This window comes from Hesperophylax consimilis, chromosome 16, assembly GCF_061612785.1.
Source record: "Hesperophylax consimilis isolate HC1 chromosome 16, BYU_Hcon_1.0, whole genome shotgun sequence".
NCBI lineage: Eukaryota > Metazoa > Arthropoda > Insecta > Trichoptera > Limnephilidae > Hesperophylax > Hesperophylax consimilis.
In genome coordinates this window covers 30,586,974-30,601,777 of record NC_142851.1, presented here as the reverse complement: position 1 = coordinate 30,601,777, position 14,804 = coordinate 30,586,974, and the positions used below count along the sequence as shown (strand labels likewise).

The window sequence follows — 14,804 nt, the reverse complement described above, 5'->3', positions numbered from 1 at the left end:
TTTAGGATTTTTTTCTGAGTATCACCTACTTTATTTCCTCTGCCGTTCTATAATCCCTATTTATCACTATCTCCCCCAATATATAGTGTTATGACTGTTCAAACATAGCCTGGAGACACAATTTTTCGGTTATCCGCAAAAAAAAGATAACACTCTGACACATGGACTTAGCTGATAAAGATAAGGCAAAATCGATTAGATTTCGCTAACAGAGACAAGAGTCACTGACACACCGGCTCTCCGGTGTAACGTGTTAGCGACCATCTTTCAAAGTGAGTACCACTCCAAACAATACCTGTAATTTTAAGAAAAAATTGTTAACATCTTAACCTTACTTTTAACAAAATATCAACCGTATTCTAAACAGCTTTTAGTTTTAACAAATTTGTCTTAACTCCTTGGGTCTTTTTATGGAATTTAGTAGACAATAAATCTAAAACAGTAGAGTATTCTTGTGTACTTTAGGGCTCAAACTGATACGGACTTTTACACTGTCAAATAATTGTAATATATTCCAAAAAGTCATCGACCGTCAGTGCTTGCGTATTTGCGAAAGATTTGTGAATTTTTTATGGATTATTTTTTGTATGCATCGAAAAAATATTGAAGTGTCGGTAAACTTTTTAAAATTACTTACGTATTTTAGTTTCGTATAACGTAATACTTTTATAGTTTACAAGAAAAAACTAATTGGTAAGCGACAAAATAATTGAAAAAAATTTAATAAATTTTTGAAATCAAAATTTTAATATTCTTAAAAGCTTAATGTTATATTCGTTTGTAATATTAAAATCAGAAAAAAAATTCGCCTGCTTTCAAAAACAGTATCTATTTTTGAGATTCATTAAAAAAATTTGAAAATTAATCTTAACCAGGAATAATTCTAAATAAATCATGACTATTTCTAAGACAAAATCTCAATAGACCCCAGGGGTCCACTAGTTACGAGTTCTCTGGCTTAGAGAGAGATGTTTTCTTTACGATCTTCGTAAAAGGCAAGCTTCGAAATAAATCAACATTTTTATAAGCCTAGAAAAAAAGTATCAGGCCTATAAAATCTGCTTTAAAGTTCAAAATCTCCTTCTTACCAACCTATTTTCGTTTATGGTTTTATTGCATAGTTCTTAAGAAAATCATCATAAGAAATTTAAATGTTTTTGACTGAACTCCGAAAAATAAAATAAAACACACTTTTTGGCGGGAATTTTAACTTTATCACCAATTCCAAATATTACACGACGTGGTGCATCACCTTAACTTAGTTCACCTTCGACATAAAGAGTGTTATTGTTAGCGACCAAATTCCACATTACACGACGTGGTGCATCACCTTAACTTAGTTCACCTTTGACATAAAGAGAGTTATTTTTTTTTTAATATTAATTCCACACAGGAGGCCCTGAAAAAAATAATTTCCCTCAGGGCCTATGTCATCTTTGGGGATGCTGTGTGGAGGGTCTTTTTGTGGAGAGGAAGGAGTGAACATGGGTCTTGAAGAGTCCCATGTTGTAGGAGGGAGGAAACACAGAGGCCGGCAGTTCGTTCCACAGCCGAGCTGTTGAACTTAAGAACGAATCGTAGAAGCGATCCGTTCTCATGTGACAAATGTCAACCGTGTACAAATGTTGGGCGCGCGTTTGGCGTGTATGGTTATTGTTAGCGACCAAATTCCACGACATTACACGACGTGGTGCATCGCCTTAACTTAGTTTGTTGTTTTCTATTCAAACAATTCTACCATTTAAACAAAAAAAATATTTTTAATGTACTTGTGAACACCGATAGGTATGGAAAGTTTGAAACACTGGCCCGCAGTCCCCTCTTACTCCGCAAATACCCAAATATTCTGGGTGTGGAGTGACATTTATCAATTCCGTTTAAATTTAGACTCAATTCTTCAATATTCTTTTTATATTTCTTAGTTTCAATCTTCAGCTTCCAATCAAAAACACCATTACACAAGTAAGGGTCTCTTTAAATTAAACTATTTTATTGTTCATCCATTACACCATTACACAAGTAATGGTCTCTTTAAATTAAACTATTTTATTGTTCATCCAGTACACCATTACACAAGTAGTGGTCTCTTTAAATCAAACTATTTTACTGTTCATCCAGTACACCATTACACAAGTAAGGGTCTCTTTAAATTATTATTAAATTAAATTATTTTGTTGTTCATCCAGTACACCATTATACAAGTAAGAGTGTGTTTAAATTATTTTTAGTTAAATTATTTTGTGTTTCATCCGGAACACTATCGGACAAGTAAGGGTCTCTTTAAATTATTATTAAATTAAGTTATTTTACTGTTCATCCAGTACACCATTACACAAGTTGAATTAAATAAAATCTTTAAATTATTATTAAATTAAATGATTTTATTGTACGTCTAGTACACTATTACACAAGTAAGGGTGTGTTAAAAATGATTTACCTTTACCTATGCTGATATTTTCCCTGTGCTTATGTTAGTAGCTCCCACCAAATAAATTTATTTTCATATTGATGACCTTCGTAGCTAGTGGTTGTCAAATTTGGATAAAAGTCACAATTTATATTCCTGGTACAGTTCAAATGCTATCAAAATAATTACATTAATATTTTTATGCATGGGTGTTGCCAGTCTGGGTGTTGTAATGAAAATCGTTAAATTTGAAGAACCTTTTATAAAATATTTTCATAAATTCCTAAATAAATCTTGAAGAAACACATAAAAAAATCTTTGAATATTAATTATCCTAATCCTAATTAACTTAGTTAGGTGGCTTAAACGGAGTCAATAAAAATTGAATAAATTAAAAAAAATGCAGTTTATCTGTTTCGAGTCATGTTTAGTTATTAGCTTATTAGGCGCATCAAGTATTAAGAAAATGAAAATTTGTAAACATGATTTTTTTTCACAAATTTACCAATAAATTTGAACTTATTTCAAAAACTGATTAATTATTGTTAACGAATTATATTATAGTTTAGTGTTTAGTGCAGCAATCAAGTTTGAGATTGATTTTATGTGACAAATATTTTTTGGGAGTATCGTTCAAGGTGTAGAAAGGAAGGAATTGTTTGGGAGTACCGTTCAAGGTGTAGAAATAAAGGAATTGTTTGGGAGTACCGTTCAAGGTTTAGAAATGAAGGAATTGTTTGGGAGTACCGTTCAAGGTGTAGAAATGAAGGAATTGTTTGGGAGTACCGTTCAAGGTGTAGAAATAAAGGAATTGTTTGAGAGTACCGTTCAAGGTGTAGAAATGAAGGAATTGTTTGGGAGTACTTTTCAAGGTGTAGAAATAAAATAATTGTTTGGGAGTACCGTTCAAGATATATAAATAAACCAATAATAAAACGTAGACATATAATCCTTTATTAATTACGACGGCCTCCGTGGTTGAGTGTTTACGTCCATGATATTTCATCATAATGACAATTAAACACACCTTTAAAAAGTAATATAGAGTCATGAAAAGTGATGAATGAAAAACTAGGTTAAATAGGTTACATAGGTAACTAACAAATAGGAAAAAAACTAGTTGAAATAGTTAAGTATGTAACCTAGTTTTTGTTTCATCACTTTTCATGACTTTATATAACTTTTTTAGGTGTGTTGAACTGTCATTGTAAATGAGATACCCGGTCACCACGTTCCAGAGTTGTAGATAATTTCAGTATATCGCTGGTGGCAGACCACTATTTGGAATGGAAACGTTGCTTACAATGACTTTAGTTGTGTTTGGTGATCAGATCTGAAAAGACAGATACTTCCCCACCTTCTGCTTCCATTTAATTTCCCTCTCCGCTACCCTCAGCCTCACAATGCCGTAGTCTTACTGACTGTTGCAGATTGTTGGGAGCAGTTGGGATTCTCGCACGGTATTCATATTATATAATTATAATACTCTATTACAATTCGTGAACTTCGTGCTCTTATAGATTCAAAGAGTCTATTCATCTCTCCACATACTTTCGTCATATTTAGTATTCTTTGTTATTATTACTCATACCTACATCATTAGAAACGATCGAGAACTACTATTTCACGAAAATACCAAGACATTTTAAAGACATACGTAATAGGTACATTAACTATGCATAATTTAATACTTAGAACCATACTTATTTTGGGCGTACTGTACAGGGCCCGCAGATACTTTAATAGTACACAACTGCTGACCCTGTACAAATCGCAAGTGCGCCCTACTGTCGAATTTGGCAGCCATCTCTGGTCCGGAGCCCCTAAATACCTGAAAAAAACCATTGACTCTGTGCAAAAACGGGCGGTCTGTTTGATAGATTCCCCAATCTTAACAAACGGACTGCAATCTTTAGAGCACAGGCGTCGGGTAGGTATGCTGTCCTTGTTCTATCGGTATTACAATGGAAGATGCTCTGAGGAACTAGCGTCATTGATCCCTTCGGCACCGGTACATAGTCGGAATACACGCCAAACGCGCGCTCAACATTTGTACACGGTTGAAAGTTGTCACTTGAGAACGGGTCGCTTCTACGATTCGTTCTTAAGTTCAACAGCTCGGCTGTGGAACGAACTGCCGGCCTCTGTGTTTCCTCCCTCCTACAACATGGGAATCTTCAATACCCATGTTCACTCCTTCCTCTCCACAAAAAGACCCTCCACACAGCATCCCCAAAGATGACATAGGCCCCGAGGGAAATTATTTTCTTCAGGGCCTCCTGTGTGGAGTTATATATATAAAAAAATAAATAAAACTTTTACTAAAATCTACTGTGAAATTCAGACTAAATAATGTAGAATTAATTACAAGATTTACGGACACGGAACGATAAATGCAAAATATATATCTAAAATCGATGATCTTTCGAAGATCAGTTAAGGATTATTTTTTTATTTATTGAATTATTTGGACATTCACAGTACATTTTACTGATAACATTGTGTCAAATCGAATCTTGAACAATCGTCATTATCTGTTTACTATTTGACGCAAGCTCACAAAGTATTTGACCTATATTTAGAATGAAGTGTCGATAGTATTGCAGTAATACTTAACTGCAGTCGCATTGCAACTGCCGACATTATTTCATATAAAATACGTCTTAGAACAGGCAAACCTAATAATTAACTTTGAATACAATATGGTATTAAAAGATGGGGTGAAAATTATAAAAAATACACTTAACTGCTTTACAGAGCCCAAAAATTAATATTAAAAGATGGGGTCGAACTTATAAAAACACACCCAACTGCTCTCCAGAGCACAACAATTATTTTTTAAAATAATTCTACTAAAACCATATTCATCCGAATTTCTGTTAAAAGAATTAAAAGTTATATAACTAAAAACATCGTACTACCACCATAAAGAAAACTACACTTTTTAAAAATAATAGAAATATCAGACAAACTTCAATTTTCCCAAAAAAAAACAATGGAGCATTTCAACTTTAAATATCTCGGAGTAAAGTTTTTTAAGTCATTACCAGAAAGTATCAGGTATATAAATAACAGTAAAGATTTTAAATTTTATCATAAAACACACACTGAAAATACAAACTACTTTAACATAAATAAAAAAAAACTCATATAATAACACATCCCCCTCTACAGATAATAATAACACATCCCCTTGACACAGAAGCCTAGATTTTATGGTGGTACATCATTATGTGAAATGATTACCGTGTACATTATAACATATTTTTTGTAAATGACGCAAATTCAGTTTTCATCACAATCCCTTATAAGCTCCGGTATTATGAAATTTGCTCAGCTTTTCCATACGGAATTTCTAAGTCAGCGCAACAATGTATTTATACCTCGCTACGTCAGTCAATCTTGCTTATTTAAATTATTACGTAGTACATTTCACTTTCTTTTGACTCTAAGTATTCACATCAATATAAAACAATTAAAGACATTTGGCATCACTAATGATATCTAAATAATCATCAAAAATAAGAGCCTTATTGATTTTCTACGATAATTGATTTTTTCGCCGAAAATATTAATAAATCATTTTATATTTCCAAATTTTTTGGGTTCGTAAATTAAATCGTCTCCATGTAACATAACCATATTTGTATAATAGTATTGAACGCCGAAACATACAAAATAAAAATAAAAATAAAAATTTGCATATCTTAAAAATAAAATTATTAAGTTTTATTTAAAATTAAAAATAATTAAACGGAGTTCTGTGAATTGTAAACGGTAACAAATAATTAAAATTAAAAGTCCCCGGAGACCAAAATGCTATTTTTTTTTTTTTTTTGTAAAAGAAAAGGAAACGATAAAAACGATCGCGATTAATAACGGCTATGAGGCAAATAACATTGAAAAAATAATAAAAAATAAGAAATATAAAAATAAAATCAATTTAATATATCCGGTAAATAACAAAAATATAGAAAAATTTGCATGTCTCGAATTCCTCGGCCCAATATCTGAAAAAATTGCAAAAGAAATTAAAAAATGTGGTTTAAATATAGCTTTTCGAACAAACAATAATTTAGGAACAAGCCTTAAAAACTCTAAAAGTAAAATCCCTATACTCAATAACAGTGGCATATATGAATTAAAATGTGACCACGCCGATTGTAACGCCACTTACATCGGACAAACGGGGAGGGCATTCTCAACTAGATTCAAAGAACATATACGATGTTATAATAATAAAAACATATCCTCAAAATTCGCAGAACATCTCTTGGTGAATAATCATACCCCACTTAACAACAAGGGTCCTAAACCATTGCATATAGAAAAAAAGGGCATTAGATTAAATTTACTTGAACAATTAGAAATCAATAAACGAACGAATGACCCAAATTTAACACTAATTAATAAAGTACGGAAAATAATTTACTCACCACTTCTCAGTATTTTCACAAAACCCAAGCAGTATAATGCACCCAAATAATTCATAGCAATAAAGTCATTAGTAAATAATTAAGAACCCATTACCATTTACTGAGGGGAAAACATAGATTGGTTTAATCAACAATAGATCATGTCATCGGTGTAACCAGTAATAAATCAATGTATGCACCTTCAAAATTTACATTTGAAATAGTATAAAAACGTCGTCTCAATGTGGACTAACCACAGTTTGAAAATGGCCTTGTAAGCCGAAACAGCTGTCACAATAATAAAAAACTAAAACACTTGCAGAACTTAATAATAATATTATCAAATTTAATCTAAATTAAATTTATAAAAAAATTAAATGGAGTTCTACGAATTAAACACAAAAACAATAAATAAACCAAAATGCTATCTAATTTTTTTACTCCAAAAAAGTTCAGGAACCACTAATCAATTATCCGTTAATTTCTGATGCAACCTCTAACAAATTATTAGTATGTTTGGTATTTTTATATTGGTCGCAGGTCGGTTTTGGTAATTTTTTTTTATATAATGGAACTTATAAATTAACGAACCACAAAAACAATGGACTCCCGGTGCATAATGGTTCATTTAGTATGGAGCGACGGAAATAAACCTGTAAATTTTAATATGAAAGAAATTTTAACAACAAAATTGGCTTACAAACCTCTGGATGACAACGAAACCTCTGATTAAAGCAGAACAATATTACATAATTCCGCTCCTTATAAAATGACAGAAGAATACGTGTTACTTTCCGAAACGCAAGTTTTTATTTTTACTTTTTTTATAATTTTACTTTTTACTCTACTGACTAATTTTATTAATAAATCATTTTTGGGACAATATCAAGAAATCTAGGGTACTTTGTGAAAAAAATATTTTTTCCGCCTTGAAAACATTAATTATGCCATAATTATTCTCTCTTTCGATTAGAATTATATAAAAAGAAATACCAACACATACATCTTAAAAAAGTATCTTTTAATCCCTTAACTATTTTTTTTAAATTATTAACAGCGAAAATCCCAAACATAACCCAGATAAGAGTCTGATTTGAAATTTGAAATGATATCTAATGTGTTATTTTGAAGCAATTTTAGATATTAAATATATCAAAAATGTGTGCCTCTTAAAGTAGACATGTACAGGTGTACAGCCTTATCACTGCGTGCTTCAAATTACGTATGTTGCTACTACAATTAAATATTATCAAAATGATACGGTATCAATAAAGTACTAAATCTTAAAATACGGTTGTAAAGAGATAATTTTTTCTCGAATATATACCGAATCATATCACATTTTACTTTTGAATTTTTTATTATTGATATTCGGACCAATTAAAACTACCGTACAACATATTTAGGGAATGTTGTGAATTTAAAATAGCGGTCATTATTTTTAACATCTGCCGTTTGTCATTTTTTTACGTAACTTACTGTAATGAAATGTATGTTTGAATTTATTTGAATTTTACCTTTGTTCTCAGTACTGAGTGATTTTAAATCGTGGAAGCCGAAATTAACTCACTTAACGGCTTTCAATCGAGCTGAAACTCGGCAGATAGTCTCGTTGTCGATAATAATACATTCTATCAACTTTTGGTAGCAGTCACGTACACACGCGGACGTATACGCATTTCTATGAAATACAATGAGATTACAGCAGTTAATATATGAAATAAATGACGGTCCCACCCGATCGGCATTTGGCGAGGTTTGTAGAGTTGTCGAACCCAGTTCCTGGGTGGGAGGGTTCAACCCTCAGTTAAACCAAAATACATTTTAGAATAGTGTGTATTATATTAAAAATACTATTTTTTTTTTCGCGCGTATTTTTGCAGATTCAATGACGTCAAGTAAAATAACGTAAGTAACATAACAATCGTGTAAAGTAAAGGTTTTTCAAATAGGTCCCGATATAGTTTCCACACGGGGATCGGGATCGGTACGAAAAAACACATAGTGTAAAACGCCCTGCAAGTATCGGACGTTTTGTCGTCACCCGTTTACATCCATGAGTTGTACGTGTTTGAAAAGATAAGTTTCTTTTATTTGTATTGATAAAATGATTTACTAGCCTTGAATTTGTAATGTTTGATCTTCTTTATTTTTTATCTAAGAGCCTTGAAATTTTATCGTTTGACTTTTTTTTGTCGATTCGTTTATCGCACTCTTTGTGTCTGTACAGATATCAATACACATATCGATACATTATTATTATAATTACGATTATGTTATCCCAATTCCGGTTGCTTAGACACGATATTTTTTTACAGGCCATTGCAATAATTGAGTCGTGGAGATACAAAACCCTAAAGTACTTAAATAATATAATGTTGATATTTTTCGGATGTATATATTATTTGGATGTTTAACATAAAAGGTATATTCACTTTATATTCAAGGTGTTATAAACAGTTATTCATGACCATATCCAGATTTGCGGAAATTTCCAGAGCGGGTTTTGCAACTCCTCGAATCAATTCTTACAAAGGATCTAACACCACGCCGAATAATAGGCAAGGATTATAATTAAGTAGGTACGTAATAATAAATGTTGGTATTTTAGGTCTTTCTTTTTTTTGTGAATACCGAACAAGAGTCCCAACTGCTCCCAACTGTCAGGAACCAGTTAGACTATGGCATCTCCAATTGGTATAGTTGTGAGGCTGTAGGTAGCGGGAACGGAAGGAGATGGGGAAAAATCAAGGTGGGGGAGAACCTGGCTATGCAGATCTGATCACCAAACTCGGCTAAAGCTATTTCAAGCAACAGTTCAATTCTGAATGGTGGTCTTATACTAGGGTAATACGGTAATACCATTCTGGAACGTACCGCTAGTAAACTATATATTTTTAAAAATGAATAAATTGTGAAATAACAAAAATTCATGAAAATTTTTTTTCTTACGCTTTGCCGAAATCTTCGGATTGCTAGTCGAGATTATTACCCCTCGAGGACGTAAAACATTTTACTAGCATCGTAAGGAGCGTAAGGACAATTAGAGGAATGTGAAAACAATTTATGATGTAAAATTTGAAGCCTGATAGGTTGCAGGTTCGTGATCCGGAGTTGGCAAAAAAAAAGTTTGACTCACAATTACTTTGTACAAATTCGTTTTAACGTTTATCAGTTTTAAAATAAAATACATATAATTATTATTTTAACGGTTTCCACGGGCTTAAAACTGGTAAGCATTCAAAGAAATAATCAGAAGTTTATTTATTTCTTCTTCATTAGTTTTTTATTCTTCACCAGCAATATTGCCAAAGGAGTTTGTTAAAAAAATAATATACCCAAATGCATTCCTTATTAACCAGCTAAACTGCCAAAGCAGTTTGTTAGATAATATACTCAAATGCACTCCTTATAAACCAGCTAAACTGCCAAAACAATTTGTTAGATAATATACCCAAATGCACTCTTTATAAACGTCCAGATATATATTATTGACCCGCAAAGCTGCCAAAGCAGTTTGTTAGATAATATACCCAAATGCACTCTTTATAAACGTCCAGATATATATTCTTGACCCGCAAAACTGTCAAAGCAGTTTTTTAAATAATATACCCAAATGCACTCCTGATAAACGTCCAGATATATATTCTGCAACAGTTAAACTGCCAAAGCAGTTTGTTAGATAATATACCCAAATGCACTCTTTATAAACGTCCAGATATATATTATTGACCCGCAAAAGCTGCCAAAGCAGTTTGTTAGATTATATACCCAAATACACTCCTTATAAACGACCAGATATATATTTTTTAGACACTTTTCTACTTTAAGTACATATAATATTTCGTCATTTTTGTTTTGTATTTAACAATATTGAGATAATTTTCAACGCTAACGGCGAATAGCTTTGCAAACGTTAGAGATTGTCAATACTAACAAACTGTTTCCGCCTTATAACGGGCAGCTTTGAAAAAATCCACCTCATTCAACAAAGACATAACAATATTATACTGATGTTATTAATGAAGTATGATTTTAAATTTGAGATAAAATTGTTTTTTTCAATGCATAACAATTGTTTTCCGTGACTTTTTTTTACAACTTGACTGACAACGCCTGTAAATGCAAATAAAAAAAGGTACATTTAGTTTTATTTTTTAATAATAAACTAATGTTTATAACACAAGGTTTTTATGCATAACACAAAGGATAACAAATTATTATAAGCATTAATTACTCGCCTGAAATATCCATACAAATTGAAAATATCTCACGAGTAAAAATAAATACCGCTGACGGGAGAAAAAAAATCCCGTCGGCAAAAACATTTTGTTTTATTTGGGCCGGTGGGTTTATTTGACAGTAGATAAGTAAAAATTTATCATTAAGAAATTAAAAATAATTAATTAATTTTTAATTTAGACGTTTATCAATATTCTGTATATTTATGTATTTATTTACGAAACAAGTACCTCTAAATATAGAACAAAACATTTTTAACAAAAAAGGGTTTGCAAAACTATACGGTGTAAAATACTAATATGATTTAAGTTAACCAAAATTTACAATCAGGTCAAAACAGAATGTTAACTAATAACTGTATTATTATTTTTATGTAAGCACATACCTAGCGACGACCCGTAAAAAACCACGGGATATTAAAATTCCAAATTTGAAAAAAAAAAAAAAAAAATTTGTTTCGGGATATTTTATAATTATTTCTATTTTATGAATGGGTACTTAATCGCTTGTCTAAATTTATTCAACCAAATTGTTCCAATATTGAAAGTGACATTTGAATCTAGTTCTAGAGTTCATTGAACCATTGTTACAGACAGATATGAAACACAACCAAAATCAGTATTTTTAATAATAATTAAATTGTTTATTTTCAGATGCAACTTCTCATACTTCTCAGTTTGGCAGCTACAGCGGTATTAGTATCAGGCGCAGACAAAGCAGAAAGTGATCTGTGCAAAACGGAAATAAAATGTCTTCAGACAGAATACAAGGAGTACGTAAAATGTTTGGAAAAAAGAAGAGTGAAACGCCAAACGTGCAATGGTCAGTTTAACTCCATTACTCCACAACTAGTCCAGGCCATACCACTGCAATCGTGTGCCGGAACAACCTGCAACAACTGTATAACCGACTGCGCGGCGAGCTGCTCCGGAAACACTTGCGCCGATCGCTGCGACAGGTCTTGCCAGGTTAATGCAGTTGTACAACAACCGATATACCTTCAATCAGTTCAGACGGTTGTTCCACAGAACCAGATACAAGTCGTTCCACCGATTCAGTCACTGACGTATGTTCCACCGAACCAACCACAAGTCGTTCCTCCAATTCAGACGATTGTTCCACCAAACCCATCAATAATCGTTCCACCAATTCAGACGATTGTTCCACCAAACCCATCAATAATCGTTCCACCAATTCAGACGATTGTTCCACCAAACCCATCAATAGTCGTTCCACCAATTCAGACGATTGTTCCACCAAACCCATCAATAGTCGTTCCACCAATTCAGACGATTGTTCCACCAAACCCATCAATAGTCGTTCCACCAATTCAGACGATTGTTCCACCAAACCCACCAATGGTCGTTCCGCCAATTCAGACTATCGTTCCACCAAACCCATCAATGGTCGTTCCGCCAATTCAGACGATCGTTCCACCAAACCCATCAATAGTCGTTCCACCAATTCAGACGATTGTTCCACCAAACCCACCAATAGTCGTTCCATCAATTCAGACGATTGTTCCACCCGAAAATCTTGTTGCAACGCCCCGAGAGATAACTAGAGAAATTCACACCACAAGTCCAAATGTCACAACCATCATTAAACTTACGAACATCGTCAACAACACAAACATCGTCAACGTGCCAACCAATATCAACAACACTAACATCAATAATTTGGATCTTGGAAGCAATACGACGAGTGCAATTCGAGGAGAGTTCAGTAGCGAAAATGGGGGAACATCTGATCAGAAATGTTGTGTTGTAATTCAACCACGGTTTTGTGAAAAAATTAACAGTTCTAAAGGAGGAGTACGTTGTATTCATCGAAAGCATCACACATGCGGGGTAGAGTGCACATCTGAAACCGTACATGCACAGGTCCGACAGCCTTGCAACGGCCCTCCCAGCGTCTGTCCCCCCCAGGTGGCCTATGTCCCTCAGCCACAGCCTCGCTGCAACTACCAACCTACCTGGCCTTACGTGTCATGTGGAAATAAGCCAAGCTCTTGTGCCGGATGCTACGATCACTATGGATACGGTTTCCAGAAATACTATGGGGCCAGCCAACCTTCCTGTAGCGGCTGTTACGACGATGGTCACCAGCCGGGTTCGTTGTACAGACAAGGTCCGTTTTACCAGCCGGGATACTATCATACGCCCCCATCGCCATTAGCTAGTCAGCCAACTGATCAGGCGTCTTGCGGAACTAGCGGATGTTTCGGAAATGAAAAAGTAGATCCAGTTTTTGGAGCATCTTCTTATTCTCCGTATGGTGCATTCCCCTATTATCCTGCCGCATCTATGTACTTCCCCCAGCAATATATGACGCAACAGCCCCAGGTTCAGAACGAGCTCCAATACCAGATGCCACCTACTAATTTTTTGCAGTCACCGAATCCAAATCTTTCGTTGAACCCTTTCGGTGATAGTAGTTCTTCATTAGCACAACCGTTCCTTCAAGGTATGCAGCTAGGTGATGGTATGCAACAAGGTGATGGTATGCAACAAGGTGATGGTATGCAACAAGGTGAAGGTATGCAACAAGGTCAGTACCCGCCCACACAGTTCTCTCAATATCCACAGTACCCGATGATGCCCCAACCTTGTTTCATGCCTCCTTATTACCAACCGCAGCCTTGTCCGGCTCCTTTCCTCCCTCCCCCTGTATTCCTCCCGATCCGTTTTCCACCCCCACAAGGAGGAGGGGACCCCCTCCCTAATGAAACTGCTTCTCAGCTTGGGGGGTGGGGCTCCCCACCCACATTCCCCGAAGTCCCAAATCCTCTGATCCCGAGCCCGGCCTAAGCTCAAATAACAATACCGTTACCAAGTAATACATTACACAGTTCCACTTAAAATAAATACTTTTGAATCAATAGGGTCTTTGAAGAAAGTGAACCACTAAATAAAATATGATTAACAATAATATATCAGAACTGTGTTAGCAAAAGCGTGGAGTGATAGCAAATGCATTGTTAATATTTAATAGTGACGTATCTTCTACAATAGAAATAAAAAAAAATTATTATATTTTTTTTTATCTAACCTGAAATTTTATGTGTTCAATTGAATTATGTTTTTTGATAAAATTCAACATGTTTCCCACCAGATCCTACCTCATTTTTAATGTAATTATTATTATCTGCATCTTATTGTATTGTATTTTAATAGGCACTTAGAACTTGTCAATGAATAAATTAAGATTATTTTATACAAAAAAAAATACCTACAATTTGAAGATTTTATCGTATTAATTGATGGAAAATATGTATCTTGTAAATAACAATAAAACCATTAAAAAATATTTGAATACTTTATTATCAAAGTCAAACCAAATCATAGTACTTACTTCATTTCTGGACTATAGCTGAGTAACTGTACCATACTATGGATGGAGCTTATCAACTCCTGCAAAATTTCAAATAAATTCAAATAATTTTTACAAATTTTGCGAATTTACATAGTTTATTTAGTTTATTTATTTTAGTTTAGTTCATATTCAAATAAATTCAAATAAATTTTGCAGGAGTTTACTATGTTAAAATATATAAAAGTGACTAAATCTTTATCGAAAAGATAATAATTGAGCAATAGTCCGCAATATAGATCACCAATGAACGCATGAACTGAAACATATTAGGGGAAAGCAGAATATTTGCAGGTGAGTGATACCTTCCACAGTGAGTGTTTTAACACTTTTCAACGTATAATTGTATAATTTATACGTTTATCCTG

At 33.5% G+C, this 14,804-nt stretch overlaps 1 protein-coding gene across 1 annotated transcript; it reads left to right on the top strand.

Annotated features, from left to right (window-relative positions):
- The first annotated feature begins 201 nt into the window (after positions 1-201).
- On the top strand, positions 202-14,373 carry LOC149417028 (uncharacterized). The gene is made up of 2 exons (XM_089640735.1): positions 202-272; positions 11,718-14,373. The coding sequence occupies exon 2, from the start codon at positions 11,718-11,720 to the stop codon at positions 13,872-13,874; it is 2,157 nt and encodes a 718-aa protein (XP_089496861.1). The 5' UTR covers positions 202-272; the 3' UTR covers positions 13,875-14,373.
- The last annotated feature ends 431 nt before the right edge of the window (positions 14,374-14,804 follow it).